Source organism: Lampetra planeri, chromosome 3 (assembly GCF_965212315.1).
Source record: "Lampetra planeri chromosome 3, kcLamPlan1.2.h2, whole genome shotgun sequence".
NCBI lineage: Eukaryota > Metazoa > Chordata > Hyperoartia > Petromyzontiformes > Petromyzontidae > Lampetra > Lampetra planeri.
Window position 1 is genome coordinate 26,919,277 of NC_136109.1, and position 19,293 is coordinate 26,938,569.

The 19,293-nt window shown below is 42.3% G+C and overlaps 1 protein-coding gene across 2 annotated transcripts in view; it reads left to right on the top strand.

Moving 5' to 3' along the window:
- LRRC49 (leucine rich repeat containing 49) overlaps positions 1-19,293 on the top strand; it is a 67,384-nt gene that overhangs the window by 27,102 nt on the left and 20,989 nt on the right. For both annotated transcript variants that reach the window (XM_078592520.1, XM_078592521.1), the window contains exons 10-13: positions 2,452-2,599; positions 6,973-7,056; positions 16,072-16,280; positions 17,238-17,372. In XM_078592520.1, the coding sequence (XP_078448646.1) occupies positions 2,452-2,599; positions 6,973-7,056; positions 16,072-16,280; positions 17,238-17,372 (576 nt within the window). The remainder of the gene's footprint in view (positions 1-2,451; positions 2,600-6,972; positions 7,057-16,071; positions 16,281-17,237; positions 17,373-19,293) is intronic.

A 19,293-nucleotide genomic window follows, 5' to 3' on the forward strand; every position in this document is an offset into this window, starting at 1 on the left:
TTCCAGACGGCCGCAGAAGCGCAGCTGAAAGCGCGCGATGCAGAGACCGTCTTTGTTTGATGGTTAGCCACAATCCGCTGCGAGGATGAGTGGACTTTGCGTGATAGTTTAACCTCCTTGATGAGATCAGCAAGGTGTCGTGGTTCATTTGTGGCAAGCACTTTGCGTGTCATGAGTGCAACCTCATCATGTATTCGTTCGGCAACCGGAAGCCAATGGACCTCAGCGAGCACTGGACGATATGGTGCCGCGGTTCAGGTGGCAACATAACGGGATTCTGCTGAGATATGTGGCGTTTATTATTTTACTTTTGTTATGAAAAATGAACGCTATGACAGGCATACAATGAAAGCATGTGGGAAAATACTTTCGTGACTCGCGCATACCTTTCCCGACTGCTGCTTACTTGAACTTGAACCCGCAGACATCAATATTTACAGTACAGTTAAGTCTCTGCACGAGCCTCCCAGTCGGCCCCTTGCCCATTCGGTTGGTCTCCACTTACCCTTCTGCATTTTTATCTTGAGTGCTTCGTACGGCATTCTTTGAATTGTTCACAATCAGACTTCTGAGGCATTATATTATGGTATGTATAGTGTGCATAGTCACAGGTCATAAAAAAATACGAGCGGCTAATGTTCTGCTATGGGCAGAAAACGCTTAATGGAGTGTAACTTGTAACGTGGAGCGGTCCCTTGTAAATGTAAATGATGAATGGTGTCATTTTGTTTCTTGTAAACAGTATTCCACCAGTGATATGTGCAACGCTAAACTGTGCACCTGCGTTTTGGCCGAGGTCAAAGAAGAGCACGGGTGATTAAAGACCACACGTGTGGAGGTTTAATGCGCCAGGCTGCATTCATGTTGACATCAGTGTGCACACAATCTGATCACGTGAGCCACCCAGCGCACCTGCACACTCGTTGGTCACGTCACACTCCTCCTTGAGATGATGATACCCCGTGCCCGGTCATCGCTTATCAGTGACCCAGAGTCTCTCTTGCCACTCACTGTTATGAGCTGTCTTCTGTGGGGTTTCTTTTTTGTGTGTGAATGTCTCCCTCAACCAAGAAGAAAGAGGACTTGAGATGTACTTACATTTATTGTCTGGTGTTTAAAGTGGAATGTTTACACCTCATAAACATGGTACATTTGGTTCCATTCTTGTGATGTCACAAGTGTTCCCGTGTCTCCATGTGCCCTCCATGTGCCTCGCCGCAGTGGCAAGATGTTAACTCCCTCGCCTGGTATGTCGTGGGTTCGATCCCGATCCTGACGAAGCCTGTATATTTGGAGTTTGTACGTTCTCTCTCTCGCCGTGATCGCGTGGATTTTTCTCCGGGTGCTCCGTTTTTTTCCCCTCCACATTTATAAACATGCATTTAGAATATTTGGCTACTATACATTTCCACAAGGTAAGCCACTTTTGTTGGGCTATCGTTTGTTGCCAGGTCGCTTCTGAAAAAGAGTGATATAGCTTCGTGTGCCTTACCTGGTAAAAAAAAAATGTTTTAGTTTTAATAGTTTAGTTTGTTGATACTCCACCACCTCATGGCTATACGAGCCCTGGTCTCACTGAGCAAATTGTTTTCTACTCGATGCCATTTCTGCTCCAGATTTTGTTCAACGGTTGTCACCTGTTTGGCGTGTCATTGTGTCTGCTTGTTTTCCTTTAAAGTGGTGGTGACACCTCGGGTTCTGCGGTTGTAGAAGTATTTTTTTTCATGGGTTAAAAAAAGAAGTGTACGCGTGTTCACGCCACCACTTAATCTTAGGGCGAAAAAAAAGCAAAGCAAATATGTCTATGAATTCCTTGACAGCTGTCCGGCTGATTGCAACTCACGTGTGGTTATCACTTATCAATGTGTTTACATTCAGAAGTTTTAGCTCAGCGCCCGATACCATTATAGTCAGAGCCCACAATATTGGCTTCTATGTGGCGTTGTATTATTTTTGAACTTTTTTCCTTTGTTTTGTGTTTCGAGTTTTTGTGTAAGTTGTTCAAACAAACCTCCTGCAAAACAATTTCAAACAAAAAGAAAATCACCGCCCAGCACTTGGACACTATTTGAATTCCACGGTGAAACAACAGGCCTTGCTCTAATCTGATCCTCACAATCTGCCCATATTGGAAAATCAACATAACCCGCCGCTGAACTCGCGTCATGTGGCATTTCAAATATTCATAGCAGATGTGACTTAAAAAAGCTTCATAAAAAATGGAATGTGAAAAAAAGAATGGGTTGTGCATTTTAAAAGTGACATTTACGTGCAGTCGTGCGTGTAGATACGTTCACATATACCTACAATACGTACATATTATTTCTATGCACTTGTGTGTGTTTTTATCCGTGCCTTTGTGTGTGTGTGAATATGCATGCATTGGTTGAACATCGTGTGCGCGCGTGCGTCTGTGTCGTGTGTGTTTCTGTCTTGTGTGCGAACGCTCAGCTTCGACGGGATAGTGTGCCTGAGAGAGGCGCCGTCGCTGTGCGAGGTTGCGTTGGATGGGAATCCGCTGGCACAGGAAGCATGCTACCGACAGACGGCGCTGCGCCACATGGGGCAGCTGAGGCAGCTGGACATGAAACGCGTCACGGTGGGCACACGTGCAAGGGCAACCGCAGTGAAATCAGCACGGCGTGCGAACGCTGGAGGCACAACCGCAGTCACATGGCTTCGTTGTACAACTGGATTAAATTGTCAAATTATAAATAACTCTCGTGTGTGTGTGCGTATAGGATCCGGCCAGGGACTTGAGGTTGCGAGTTCAAATCCCGACCGGGTGTTGATTTAGTGCCTCATTCCTGTGGGTTATTGAGTACTGCTTTATCGGAAGCTACGCACTTGTTCTTGTTATGGACAGACTTCCCCCTGTAATAGAAATGTGGATTTTTTTTTCTTTTTCCCACCGCTGAATAAGGGTTATTTATAAGAGACAAGTAATAACCCATGGTCATTTGAGTGGCAAGCCACGTTTTTTTTTCATCTATTATTTGGTGTCCTAGGTGTTACTTGAAAAAATATTGAATGTTGTGGGCAGTTCAATGAGCAATTGATGCAACAATTTATATACACACATTTAATCATGTATAATGAAGATCTTAAAAGTATGAAATAGCACACTTATAGCATGGTAAAAGGACATTAAATTATCTTGCTGCAAAATTGCACGATGCAAGAGTAATATTTGTAATGTTACTATAAATGTATAGAATAGAGCCATTCGGAATATGGAAAGTTGGTCTTTTCAACTTGTATGAACTCTCGAGAAAAAAGAAGCCCTTTGAAGAATTCCGTTTCTCATGAGTGAGCGTGTAATGTGGATGTGAGGCGGCATTGCGTTGCTGCTTCATGGATGAGCCTGTTAATCGAGCCCCAGTGTCTGTTGGTCCTGGGCCAAAAAGGGGAAAAACGGTGCATTCGGATAGGCTGCTGTAAATCTTTCCAGGTCGCTTGCGTGAACTCTTGCGGTGGAGTCTTATTAGGATTAAATCCCCTGTTTGGATAGGCATCGGCGCATGAAACTGAGAGCCATAGAAAGTTGGATTACAAATTAGGTATCGGTTCTCATGAAACCGCAGCTCCCAAAGTGATTGCTTCATCACCGGTGTCTGCAGCCCCAAAACAGCGGCGAACTTGAGAAACCGTTGATAAAAAAATCTACATTTTCTATTGTAATAATAAAATGAGGATTTGCGCGATGACACGGCACGCGGTGAGCTATTTTTTGCAAATGATGCCGCACGACCATGCGTGGCTGCTTCACGGCACATGGCGCGCTTTGCTCGTGGTCCTGTATGAATATATGCCGGTGGCTGTGGAAACCACAGTGTCCACTGTTTGGGAAATGGCTTGAGTGGCGAGCGGTGTTCACCAGCCAGTGCGTGCAGTGCACATACTCGTGTTTCTTCACGTACGGACTGTAACACAATCGTCCTTTTTTTAAGTTGGGTGCTTTAGGGTTAAAATAATGTGCTCGCACTTTGATGGCAAATATAACTGAAGTGTTTGTTATGTCACAAGCTTAAATTTGATAGCCCTAACATTAGCGTAAATGTCAGCTTTGAATTTACTATGAAATGAGCCGGTTCTCTGGTTGGGAATGAAAATATCGCGGCTTTGCCAACTTCATTGCACACAACTCCTTACTTAATTTCACTCGTGCGGCGGCGAGGTGACCCAAGTTTACGTACGTCCCGGAGGTATTTCAACAATGTGTAATTTTAGTTTTTTTGGCAGCAGCGTTAATATTCCTTGCATTTTCGACCAAGGGGTTCCCATTCGTCCACACTCCAATGTGGAGTCGTACGAAGAAGCCAACAAACGGTTGCTGCCATTCTGTTTCGTGTGTCCCGTGCGGGACGGGTAGGTGGTGTGGCCGATGCAAGGGGCGCGACGCCGGTGCCCCAAGCAGCTGGAGTTGAGATGGCCAATTTACGAACACTTTTAGCACTGTGCGTGCGTGGTATTTGGTTATTCGCCATTGGCTATGAATGATTTTCAAGCCACACTTTGCGCAAACCTAATTATCGCAGTCGGGAGACGCAACGTGTGTCGTGCCGGCATGAATGGTGACTTGTCTTAACCGGTAGTTGCGATTTTAAAAATATAATTATTTCGAGGACTATTCAATCACTAGCTTTGCCATTGTGGACATGAGCAAGGGTTTGTTTCTCGAAGGTTAACTCAAACAGATTTGACTCATTGTAACAAAGGCAAGCAATAAATTGTATGAACCAACAAGTTTAACAGTCGGAACAAACAAACATTAGACATCATCGTCACTCCAAGGTGGGAGTGGACGGGAAATGTTTCCAGAAGGTATGCCCGTTGGTACAACGAGTAATTATTTGGAATGAGCAGGATGAAGTGAGAACAGTGACAACGTCAGGATACATGTGGGAATGAGATGCATTGTACCTTCACGGGATCCTGGTCAGTGGCATCAGTATTGAGAAGCCGCCCTCTACAATTGTACCATCGACTGGTGTTACATAGGCATTGAGAGGCCTTGCTTTATCAGAGGATTAAAACTCGTTGATGATGATGATGATGAATTGTGACGTCGAAAGTATTTTAGAACTATAACAAACCCATAAAGGGTAAGTTCGTAGCAATGTAGGCGAGCACGGACTGTTGTATTGCTCGCGTTTATGACAGTTCCACTTACAAATGTACGTGTTTTATGGAGAACACTGTACTTGCATCGTCTCGCAAAACTTGGAGTTCTCCCAGAATGGCCAAAAATGTTGTATTCTTTACCGTCACTTGATCCGCATTGTCTGCTGAGATCTGTAATTGTCTGGCCAAGGGGTGGATACAAACACATGTTCTTTGTACGGCTATTTAGAGAACTTTAAGGCACACATAAAACATGGAGGAGGTGGTCGGTTTGTTGCTGACATTGTATCAAATTCTAGGAATGTTTATACAAAGGGAGGGAATTTATACTGCGTGATTCTAAGAGGATAATAAAGCTGATGAATGATTACCTGTTCCTAGACTCCAAGACTCCACTGTCCCTTGCTAAAGGAGGCAGCCACCCAACATGTCATTATCCGTAATTTACACTGCTTAAACCTCACTGGCTTTTATTCTCAGGGCACTTGTATAAACAGGGCTTTGTAAAGGGTACATTATATGTAGCCTGATAAAATGATCCCATGCTTTTCATAGCTTTTTTTTTATATTCGGGCATGACATCTATCGGTATGATCAGTTGATTTGCCATTGTTGAAAGACACGCGTGAATTTTCAATTTTGAAGAGGGTTCCGCGACCACAATTGGCCTGCTCGTCTCGGCGGTGCGCGATAAAAAAAATGTTTAACGTCACAAGACCCCTGTGAAGTTGAACTGTCAGGAAGTTTAAGGAGACCGAATGTCTTAATGTACCGAAACTCAATGCCCCCGTTTTCATCATTGCTACTGTGAGAACAACGCTTCTCGTAGGCATGCCAATTGGAGCGGTTCATAGTTTACAGAAGTTTTAAGGTGCAATCTTGAAATCTTTATGCTGTACTAATGGCCTCTTTATTGAGTGTGCTTAAAAGGCCATGACAATCGCTTCTGTCCAACTGTGGACCATCAGGATTCCTTTACTGATGATGCACATCTCGTCATCTGCCCGAGTGCCTTTACCGAGGCCCGATGGCAATGCACGCAAGCTCACATTTTATCTGAGCGATAGCAGCAATCGCTCGCGGACTCTCCTTTTACCTGTCACGCAGCAGGCATTAACGAGTTTTATAAGAATCTTTCAGTCACCAAAACAGATTTCTTCAGTTTTTCAAATTAAGTATCTTTGTAATTTAAAAGCAAAAAATTAGAACACGCACTGCCTTAAAAAATATATGTAATGCAGGAAGTTTTGGGCAATGCTCCTTTTTCATGGCATATGAATGGCTCGTTTATGGAACTCTCGCTATTTATAGCACGTGAGTTCGTTTTGTTAATTGTGCTTGTGCACCACTACCAATACAGCATCATAAAATAAGTTGTGTAATTTCAAAACAGATCAGGCTAATGTGACGGCGCAGATTCTCTCTGTGCATAATACGCTGTTGCTTTGTCAATTTGATACTATTACTTATCACACGAGCTGAAAATACTTCACCACCCTCATTAGCAAACACGGCCCAAGTGCTAAAACATATAAAAGATGTCGCATTTTTGTCAGTGGCCTTTTCAAAGTAGAGAGCAACAATTTTAACTGAAATAATCCATAAGAATGTTTTGGGTAGAGGCCGTGTACGCCAATACGAAATCAGTCGCGTACATTTTATGCTGTAAGTTTCTGTCTGGTTCATATTGCATGGCATCAATGCAATTAGAAGGTTTTGACGACGATTATTTTAGTTTTAAATGGGGTGAAAAAAAGACGTTACGTCGCGTGTAACTTAAAATTTTGCCCTTTTAAACGGTGACGAATAACAGTGCAACGTGTTTTGTGCACCTCGTGTGGTCTGCAGGAAGAGGAGAGACGACTGGCCTCCCTCTTGGCCAGAAAACAGGAGGAGAAGAAGCGAGAATTCCATAAGCAAGCCATCCAGAAGGTATGCCGCCCCTTCGCATATTGCCATGACCCTTTAATTGAATATACACGTTGCTGTGTTTTTTTAAAGGGCATATATTTTCCTAAAGGCAGGTACTCGTGCGCTTTAAATAGCTGCACATTATTTGAACAATATAGATATTGCACAACAATTTCGGCGACTAACAATACATGCAGTACAATGGTGTATTGTATATTGTCAGTTGTTTTCTGGGAGGAACCGTTAAGTTGATAACGTTTTCATAAATTTGTGGGTTTGTTGTACAAGACCTTGCACCGCATGACTGCGGGAGTGGTATTACAATAATTATTGGTGAAACATGTTTTAATCATAGCTTGTTATTTTTTTTACCCGCATTGTGCAGTGTTCTGCTTATACCGTGGGCCCTTAGCGTCCGTCTTATTGTGATGGTTGTTTCCGACCTCCCAAAAACTACAGGCGCTGCTGGCTTGGTGGTAAAATGTTTTTTTTTTTAAACAGGTCCCACACAATGCCCAGCCTTGTATGGCGGCTCAGCCAAGCCATACCTCCACTGTCGAATGTGGTTATTGTGTGAATGAGGAGTTACGTTTGATTATGCTGCTTACAACGAGTAGATTTTGTTACATTTTTCTGCCAAAGAAACATGACTTTAATTGTTTGTGTGCGTACTTTCTTTTTTTATTGGGGCTATGAAATGTTCACAGGCGCAGTGTGTGAAGCGTAAGGGAAGGTATATTAATTGTGACCTGCAGGGGGCTCTGCAAGATGGCTGAGGGCAACGATAATTTACAAACTTCCCTCTGCATCTCAGTGCCGTCCTTCAGAGCCGGTCTGGAAAGTTGAAGTCGTAAAAAGTTGAAGTTCTATATATTTGGTTTGATAAATCAGATCCATGCATGCATTCTTGCCTTCTGTTTTTGGGCTTCAACATAATGGTTACATTATTCTGCTTTTAAAGTTATGTTTGCGTTTACGTATTTTCAATGGTTGTAGTTCATAACAAATGACATTCATTTAATAACAATGCTGCACTCGGAAGGTATTGGTTTGCTTATGAAATATTAAGTGTTTGATTTCCTATTGGCATTGTTTTATGGTTGTCATTGCTGTTAGGAGTTGTGTTTAAAAAAAAAAGTAAATTGATATGTCAACCAGTTTATGAAATTTCCAATATTTACTGCACATGTTTCATGATCACTTATGGTCAACATTTTTACACCATGTATGAAAAAACATGTGTTAAGTACCATTTAAATTGTATTTTGGGTGGTCGCATTATGATAATTTGCAAAAGTGTTGACAGAAACGTCTTTAAACGCCATTCTGAAGAATGTGTGACCAAACTAAAACAGCGAGAGCCAAACCAGAATTCATCACATGCACGTCGTGGCTGCTGACTTGTGGTCGTGGAACCAATTGTATTTACGATGAGAATCACATTGTGTTTTTTCTGATTGGTGCAAAGTCTGCAGGAGGGAGTTGAGCATTGTTGTTGTTGTTATTACCATGTTTGACAAGCATAAACAAATATAAGCAAAATGGCGAACACGATTTTCGTTTGCACATTGGCAAATTTAAAAAAGTAGATTTAGCTTATTTTTATGCAGCTCCTCCCTCTTAAGTCATATCACCAGCCACAGCTTTACGACTTTCTTATTATTTCCCTAGACACGCCTTACCCTGAAAGGGCCCCTGTGTGGTGTGCATGGAAGGAATGGCAATGTAGCTGAGTGTATAGTAGTGGGATGCTGATGTTGGTACAAGCTGCGTGTTTTTGTAGGTGCATGCTCTGGCCTTCCAGAGCACCGCACCATCAACACCGTGGCCAGGGAAGTGGCGCTTGATGTTATCTCCCAGGCAAGGGACACGTGGGGGATTATCCTGTTGCACCCTCGTGTTTAAACCCCAACACCTGAGGGTATTCAGCGCCATCTTCACAGGTCCCGTCGGCTGCGTCTTTGGGTTGTGTGCGAGGGGGATTCTGCAGTTTACAGAAAATCTCTAAGGCTTTGCTGCAAGAAGGCAGAAAGGTGTATCAGCGGATGAACAGGCATTTTGCAAATCAACTGTTGGATGAGGGCCTCTCCCAGCCGTGTGTGGGTCGTGGGGGTCATTCCCCCCTCCTTCCCCACGATTCGATGGATTGTCATGGTTTGTTCTTTGGTTCTTTCGGTAAAGTCACGTATAAAGATAAAATAATAAATTAATTAATAGCATACGACGTTTCGATTGCAACACAAGCAATCATCATCAGGTATAAATGAAATAGCAACAAAAAATCTAACACAAGCAAAAAATTGCTTGTGTTGCAATCGAAACGTTGTATGCTATTATTTAATTTATTATTTTATCTTTATACATGACTTTACCGAAAGAACCAAAGAATAATTCCTGCAGTCACGAAAGCTCCAAAATTAAGATTGTCATGGTTTGGTGTTGCGATCGAATTAAAAAAACTTCCTTATTGTTCAGGATGAATTAAATGAGCTATGAAGCCATTTTTCACAGATGTCCTCACCCTGGTCTACAAATCCCTTCATGGTCTTGCCCCACTATATCTTGTTACTCTTGTATCTGTCTACGTGCCTTCTCACCCTCTACGTTCTCAATCTTTGCTCTCTCTCTCTCTCTGTTCCTCCTCCTCCTCCTTGCACTCAATCCACGTTGTCGTTCTTTTTCCCGTCTTGTCTCCTTCACTGGAACAAACTTCCCCCTCCACGCTAAACAGTCACCGCGGCTCACGAGTTTCCGCTCCTCACTCAAAACTCACTCTTATTTTCACTAGTTAACCCCACGACCCCTTAATCTCCCCCTCATAACCACCACCCTCACTGTTATCCTCTTCATATTCTCATTCACTCATTCCCCATTCATTCAATCCATTCATCATCATCAGAATTTACCGTCATCAATTTCACTTTCACCAAATTCACGCATCACAGATTTGCCCCCATTTCTTCCTCTCATAGATTTCATTCACCTCATCTCCACCATTACATTCATGTGTGCCATCGTTAATTATTTGTAAAGTGCCTGGGTTAAGGTGCTGTATAAATTCCTTTAAGATAAGATAAGTATCGGCGGTGGGTCAGCAGCACGTCCACTGGCTGCAGGGGCCACATGGACCGATTATCACAAACAACATGTATCAATCAAAACATGGTCAACAATCACACCCACGTTTTGATACATTTACCATGAGCGTGATCAGTTTAATTGCTGAATGGATGCGCGGTTGCACGTAATGGACAGCTGCATTGCATTTCGTATATTTTCTGGCTTACCCCTGTACTGACCCTGTACTCCGCACCTCCGATTAGCGCGGTTGGTTACGTGCAGTGCGAAAGAAGTTCAACGCACTATGTTAAAATGTCAATGTGTGGCATTGCTGTAGAAAAACGTACATTAATTAATGAGCGAATAAAATATTTCGTATGTACCCTGAATTATTGTGAAGATCGTGGATAATCGGTACATCATGTAATCAGGATTTGGTGGATGCCTTCACATGTTTTTAAACGTGACCTAGCTCATGTTTAGTTTTACATTTTATGAAAACTTAAGGTTCATATTCTTTGGTTCTTTCGGTAAAGTCACGAAGATAGATTTTTTTTTTATTATAAAATAAAAATAAATTTAAATATTTTTTTAATTTAAAATTGTATTTTATAAAAAAAAAAAAACATATTTTTAATTTTCTATCTACGTGACTTTACCGAATGAACCAAAGAATATGAATTCCTGCAGTCACGAAAGTTTTAAGTCAAAGTTTATGCACAGTTTCTTTCCCCTGTGCTGCAATGCATACACGTATGTGTATTTTTGCCTTGATTGAATATAAGCACATTTCGTTTTCATCGTCTCGACATTCGATAATGGATTGTTAGGTGATAAAATTACGAAGAACTAACACGGTTCAGAAGTTACTAGAGCGGATGGGTGATTTTGAGGTCTAAAAAAACCGACGTCAGCGCATTGAGCTGCCACCACTGAGATTCTGGGTTTGAAACCAAGCCTGTGATTAAACCGAGTTCTCAAGTGTCATTATTAGATGGTCTCGGTCTGGTCACCAATTTGCTGCAGAAAAAAAACCTAGTCACGTCAAATGTTGGTTCAGCTTATGCCAGCTGTGGGATGAGAGAAAAAAATCTGTTTAATTGACATGCAACACGAACTCAGTGCGTTTAAAATGTGTAACCTTTAGTGTGGATAAAGAGTGTTCTTCAAGGGTATTCAGAAGTAGTTATCTGATATCGTTTTACTCGGAGTAGTCTCATCCACACGGTGGTGCGCTGTTAGCAATTGTCCCAGGATTTGCGACTGATAGTAAGTTTGAAATGTAATTGCGAGGAAAGAGCTACAAAAAGTAATAATAGGTAGAACATAAATTATTTAGTTGTAGATTTTGATGTAGGTGAATTTTATGTGATTGTCTGTGTCTGCATAATTGCATTTTGATATGATTTACAGTCACATATATCTGAAAAGTATGATCACTAGTATTTTCACAAATCCCAGTTTGTCGAGGTATGGCCATTTCTAATCTTCATCTGCGGATGGCTTTTAGTTTCAGGTCACTAATTACACACATCCTGCACTTTTTTTCAATTACCATAACTGCAAGGCACGCATCACTCAACGCAAATGAAGCTCTCGACCTTTAAGATAGCAATTATATAGCCCTCATGCCTCCCTTGCCTTCATGACTAAGAATGTCAAAGGAAATTGCTTGTTTTTTTTCTACAGCCACAATGCAGTATTTGTGATGATCTCTCTCCATGCCTCAACCAGTACCCCTCGTGAATGCATCCGTGCCCTTACAAATGTTCGCGAGTGACTTAACTGTGCCTTAGGGTTTTATTTACTGAACACGGAATTATAGGTGACACTGCTGGGACCCACGTTAATTAACCTGTATTTTAACATTGGCATATAATCATTATTCGTGGAGTGAGTAACGGTTTATATACAGGGTGTTTGATAAAGATGGATCCAATTTCAAAGCAGTATATTTCACGATGGCAATATGTTATAATTACACAAAAAGTTACAAACGGTTTAATGAGTTATCATGTTTTACTAACCATTTTATAAATGCTCTATGTGCCCTCCACCTGCTGTACGGACAACATCGAGACAATAGTTGAATTCATCCCAAACGCCTCTCAAAGTGTCTTCTTCCACTGAAGTCACCGCTGCCGTGATTCTGTTTTTGAGGTCATCCAGATTAGTCGCTAATGGTGGCACAAAAACACCTCAGTCTTTGACGTGTATCCCCACGAGAGAAAGTCGCAGGGTGTGATGTCTGGGGGGTGATCTTGGGGGCCAAGAGTGTAGCGCCAAGTCTTGGGGTCCCGTGCGACCTATCCAACGTTGAGGCAGCGCGTCTTGCGAGTGACTGAGGCTAGGGGCTGTTTGTGCGCTGGGAGAGGCATCTAGCGGTAGTCATTTGAAACTCTATGCCCCGCCCTTTCAAGTGGTAAGAGTTTCACTCATGGGCGGTTCGTGGTTGCAGAGATATAGCGATTTCAAATCGGGTCCATCATTTTTAACCACCCTGTATATTAATACATTATTCACTGAAAAAAACAGTCCGTTGGTTATTTAATTTTGAAATCTGCAAAACATTCACCAATGTTTTGTACGTGAACTGTTTCAAGGTAATGATTTATATTAATAAGTAGAGTTTTATTTAATGATGCTGTAATAATTGGAATTTTTATAACTCTAATGATCGTGTTAATAATAATAGCACATTTATATGGTTTTGTACTTTAAAATTTTCGATGACGAAATGCTATCTCCCTCATTTGGTTTACAGAAGTTTTGTGGGCTCAATCCCGATCCTGACGCATGCAAATTCGGAGTTCACATTCTCTCTCCCCGTAGTAGTGTGGATTTTCTCTGGCTCGTCTGGTTTTCCCCTCCACATGTATAAACATGCATTCAATTCTAGATTTGAAGCTTTCGTGACTGCAAGGAATCATATTCTTAGGTTTTTTCGGTAAAGTCACGTAGGTAAAACATCAAAATTAATGAAAATAAAAATAAAATAAAACAAAAATCACGACGTTTCGGAGGCAACACAAGTCTCCGTCATCAGGTGGGACCGTCACAGCCAGATTAGCTGCATCAAGTGAGGCAATGATTCAAGATGTAATCCCTTATAAGCAAGTTTGGAGGGGGGAGGAGAGGGGGGGGGGGAGCTCATCAGAATGTGGTAGCCAATGAATGGAACGTATCGGGAGGGAGGGGGGGCGGGAGGGAGGGAGAGGGCCAAAAAAATGGGCGACGGCTTGGACGCGGTTGCTGCACACGCCAACACAATGGACAGAGAGGGGGAGGGGAGGTCTGATACACGTGATAGAACAAAGGGACGAAAATGCCCATGTTTATATCAATGCTGGCTGAACAATGAAGAGAGTACTGTTAAAATAACTGGGGATGTTAACACTCGGTAAAGTAAAGTAAAATAGTGCCTGTCAGATAAGATGGTCCAAAAAAGTGTAATTAAGTCTTTTTTGCGTGGTTGATAACATCTTTCCAATGATTACTCAGTTTGTACCCATCATCACGGTTGAAATTATGTCTGTGTTTGTATATTTGTATGGCTTCGTGTACAAACCTTTGATGGTAGCCGGGAGGTTTGCAGAGAACCTTGGTCTCGGAAAAGACAATTTCATGAGAGCCCACCGAGTTGTAGCAATGATCGGCAACGGCAGAAGAATCAGTTCTGCCGTGTTTCAGATCTGACTTGTGCTCGCGGACACGATCAGAAACATGACGTTTCGTTTCTCCAATGTAGCAATCACCACAAATGCAACTCAATTTGTAGACTCCAGGATACTGTAAGTCAGGAACGACATCCTTCACAGATGGAATCAGATCACGGATTTTATGCACTGCACTGAATCGGACTTGGATCTTATGTTTGTTTAGAATTTTGGAGATCTTTTTGGTCACGCCTGCTATGAATGGTAACGTGATGGTTTTGGTCGGAGTTTCATGTGGCTGTTTCTGTGTGTGTGGTGGGAGAGACAGCTTGGCGGATAGAATACGACGAAACGTCGTATTCTATTATTTAATTTAATTTATTATTTTATCTTTAGACGTGACTTAACCGAAAGAACCAAATAATAATACTCTCTTCATTGTTCAGCCAGCATTGGTATAAACATGGGCATTTTCGTCCCTTTGTTCTATCATGTGTATCAGACCTCCCCTCCCCCTCTCTGTCCATTGTGTTGGCGTGTGCAGCAACCGCGTCCAAGCCGTCGCCCATTCTTTTGGCCCTCCCCCTCCCGCCCCCCCTCCCTCGCGATACGTTCCATTCATTGGCTACCACATTCTGATGAGCCCCCCCCCTCTCCTTCCCCCTCCAAACTTGCTTATAAGGGATTACATCTTGAATCATTGCCTCACTTGATGCAGCTAATCTGGCTGTGACGGTCCCACCTGATGACGGAGACTTGTGTTGCTTCCGAAACGTCGTAATTTTTGTTTTATTTTATTTTATTTTCATTAATTTTGATGTTTTACCTACGTGACTTTACCGAAAAAACCTAAGAATATGCATTCAATTATTTTGCTACTACTATAAATTCCCACATGTGATGATTAGCTACTGCGATGAGCTTTCATATGTGGCCAATTCGTCTCTGAAAAAGAGCTACTAGCTCAGTGGGCCTTAGCTGGTATAATTATAAGTGTAGTTAGCGTGGTACATGCATAACCCTTTTGTCAATCCACTGCTGAATGTGGGCCTCCCCCACTACTTCACTAGGCTGGTCAGTGCGGTTAGGTGAAGCTGGGGAGCACAACACTGCTACCCATGACAAATAAATAATACATTACTAACTTGTGGTTTTTACACTTCAAATAGAAATCGTTTATATATGAAAAGTGTATTGATAATGTAGAAAATAAGACGTAGAGAAATTGATATTTAAGCGGAGTTTCAAAAAAAAAAGGTCTCATTGGGCTTGCGCTGGATTGGCGGCAATCCAGGAAATTCCTGGAGCGGTCTTGGCTTCCCGAGTGCATGCTGTCTGGTTTTCAGCTAGGCCTTGGATCGTAGTGCAATATTTTTGTAAAAGGGATAAAATATTGTCCGGCCTGACCACGTGTTGTTAATTCACCGTGTCCCCTCTTTGGCCTTTTCTGCTTTTCTCTGTGGCGGTGGTTGTTGTTCGGAGGGTGGTAGTGTTACACGTTGTTTTTAAAATGCTGCCCCTTTTCAAGAACAGGTGACTTTGATCTCGAGCACTGCCCATTACCTGCGATCAGCCTCGGCTCCGCAAGGGTTGAAATACCTACTGTGTACAAAAGGACGCCAGTTGTTTGGGGTCACATTGTACCATTTGCTGCTTACGTCTTTGCTGCTTACGTCTTTGCTAAGCCAAAAAAATACAGAAATTACAAGTTTCTGTGTTCATTGACAGTCTTGCTTGCCAGGTTTTTATTTGTCCAAAATATAAACAAACCTGGCGAGTATTCATTCTGTACTATTAAACTAAATTACAGTGTTAGAAAAAAACCGTTGAAGTGCAGGATTTGTCATTGCTTTCTTCAAGCCCTTTGTAAAGTGCAAGCAGGTGTTTCTCACTTACATATAATTGCTAGCTGAGTATATTTGTAACCTATCAAACGAGTGTCAGTTGAGTCAACTTGTTTGGTGGCTTTTACAAATATAATATGGCAGCTCTGGCATCTGGTATATCTGTGCTTGACCACTTGCACGCATATTTGTCCATGTGTCGATTTGCAAATGTCATTTTGTTTGTGTTGGCATTATATTTACAATAGCCTCAAGGATTTGTCTGTAACGTATTTCGACCGTTTGGAACCTTCCACAATTATTAATGATACTTCGAGTGCATTCGTAGCCTTGATTTTGATGAAAGTGTCAGAACTTCACAACCAGTGCACCCGGTCAGCATCTGGATTTATTTTCCGCCAGAGATACAGCGTGTAAGTTAGGAGAGCTGCCCTATTGTGTTGGCTGGCGCATGCGACGCATCTGTTTATCCACAGGAAAAGAGACGTCTGGCCCTGCGCAACGTGGCACGCCATTGGGAACAGCAGCAGCAGCAACAGCAGCAGCAGCAGCAACAGCAGCAGCAGCGCACTTCGACTTGGACGTGGACGAGTCAACCCCTCGATGTGTCATCTGGACAGACGGCGCTCAGCTCATCCACATCAGCCGAGCAGCTGTCCTCTCAGCAGTGGCCAGAAGACAGCAGGTCACCTTTGTTAGAGAAAGGCCCAGATTTACCAGAATAGATTATGGCTGCTGATGATGATGTTATTCACCTAATATACCATTCAAAATTGGCGATGGAGAAAATAAGTGAAAAAGAAGAAAGAACCTTGCCCAAAAAATACAAACATAATGGTAAAAATGGGACAACAATATATTGCTAAATCAATTCATGGTCCCGAAGCTTTGAGGTTTAACCAAATTGCTATTGGTGTGATTATTACATGCCTACGGCTTAGCTTGACGATGCATTTTGTTGAATATAGTTTGAGAATGTGTTCACTTTTTTTCGGCGGAATTCTGCAACTATCACCAAAAAACACCATGACACACATTACATCGGAAAAATGTTTATTTTTTGATAGAATTTGTGGGTGTGTGATGGGTAGTAAAGTTGTGTTTTGGTAGGATATGTATACATGAAAAAATTACATATCGAATTATACCAAATTTTTGGGGTGTTTTATAACATGTGAGAGTAGTGCACATAACAACATATCTTATTATATGTTAAGTAGCCTATGGATACATTGGATCTATTGAATGCATAACAAGTGATTAGCAATTTGTTGACGCAAATATCTCGCTTTTATATTTATTTTGTGCATCGTAAGATTGTTCTGTTGGCCGTTTCACCTGGTACGTCATTTAAACACTTGAATTAATCACAGTGCATTGTACAGTATACGATTGTTTAACCAGGAAATCTTCACTTAGTCTCAAGACTGCCATACTCGGGATGTTTAGCTGCTTTCTTTTAAAGTTCTATATTTAAGAATTCAATGCGTCCTTAAATGCGTCACGAACCGTATTTCACAGCGGGGAATTTGACCGGCGTGCCGTCATGAGCTTTTCGCCGAGTCGCATGAGCTTCGGCACGGCGGCGGTTTCGGCGATGGACGTTGCGTTTCTCCCGTGTGCCCGGTTTCATCCCAAGCAGCCTCCTCAGCGGAGCTAGCAGTCGGGAGAGTTTGTCGGCGGGAGATGCGAGGCTTCCGACGGGTGAAGAGGAGCCCACGGGGAGCAAGCTGCAGTCGCTCGCCTCCAGCCCCGTTGACAGCTGCACGGACACCAGGTACCCCGTTGGGCACATCGTAGCTCAGGGCGTTCTCTCAGAGTCTGCTGAGAGAGAGCACTCGTCATGCGCAGAATTCGTTATTTATTAAAAAACTACCAGGTAAAGGCCCACTGGGCTATGCAGCTCTTTTTCAGAAGCGTCCTGGCCACAAATGATAGCTCAGTGAAGTGGCTTATCAACATCGCGTGGAAATGTATCGCAGTCAAATACTCCAAACACATGTTTCTAGATGAGGAGAGAAAAACCAGACCCAGAGAATAATCCATGCGACCATGGGGAGAACATGCAAACCCAAAATATACAGGCGCGTCAGGGTCGGGATCGAACCCATGACCTCCTGTATACCAGACGAGGTAGTTAACATCTAGCTCAGAGCACTGTGCTGGCACAGCTGAGATCCTGGATTAGAATCCTGGTTTCAGTCATCAGTGTAGAATTGGTACCACTTTTGGAAGCCAACAGTCTTGGCTCTTGTGTAGACTTGCATAACTATTCAACCAGCAAGCTCTGCGATGTGTTTTCGGGTCGTACTGCGTGTGTTGTTCGGCATCACTGCAGAACAACACTGCTGCCGCAGCCAGAAAATATCGGGACAGCTACACGGTACAACCCAGAAAAGCTACGCAGTAGTATAGCCTTCCAGTTAGTTCTAGAATGGCAACTGCTTCGAAGCGATTGCACTTTGAGATGAGTAAATTATTTCATGCAATGCACGCAGTTGCACAATTCGCGCCCCATTCGTGTGTACAGTTTTTGCTTTCACGCTTTTGTGGAAATCTAGCATTACTCGGGGATTATAGTATACTTTACACTCACTTGGTAGATGTATAATTGTCTATAATTGGCTTAGCATAGCTGATTACTATTTATCAGCTTAGTGCCCAAAGTGCTATTTTTACTTGCGAGAAAAGACGTTTCCCAGGACGCACCGAGCATTACGGAACGTGGTCACGATAAAGGTGGCTTGCAGGCTGAGTCAGTCTAGTGCACAAGGCAAGCATCTTGAAGATCAACTGGTTGCCTTCGTGGAGGAAGACCGATAAGGGATGGTCATTCGGGTGCAGATGAAGACCAAGAGGTAATGGGATGGACTTATTTGTGTTAATGAGAGGATCGTTTCACGGCTTCCCACTGGGTGGTATTATTTTTTTGTTTGTTATAAAGGGCAATCCATGCAAGATGAAATGCCAAGAGGTCCCTCGAGGGAAAAACATTTCTTGACTTTTATTTTCCAGAATATGTGACACAGAAGTACAGAACTATCTGTGTCCAATTTCGGCAGTGTCAAATTAACTTCCAGAAACGTTCTAATCACTGGACCATTAATACTTTTGCTATGCCAGATCTGAAATTTCGTTTTTTAAAATAAAAACCACTCACATTACATTCACTTTGGGCATGTTGTGTGGTGGGAATTTAAATGAAAATGTTTGTTGAGTTTTCCCTCTTGGTTTTATGTACTCTGCCAAACATGTGCAAGTGGTCAGAGCATTTTGGAATGGTTTTTGGCAGTTTTTTGCGAAAGTTGCTTCGTGTATGCCCCTATTCGTTTTATGTTGTTATATAAAGGTGATTATTTGACTCTAAAGTGAATAAAATTACGTATAAGTTGAATGATAATTGATCATATGAAATAATTCTGGCCAGGTTAAATGCAATTTGACATGCAAAACTGTATATAATCTTACCAATATTCCATCTAGGTCAGGAGATATTTTTTCTTTTCTTCGATTGACATTTTATTTTATACTTTCAGTATTATTTATTCCACAGGGAAAACCTGGAGAAAGTGTTGACGTTTGGTAAATTGGAAGGAGGAATGAACAGAGACTAATAGACATAGACTAAGATGAACATTTTTAGTATTGTAAATGTAATAATGAGGACCGTATACCAATATAGCAAAGCCCTAAATCAC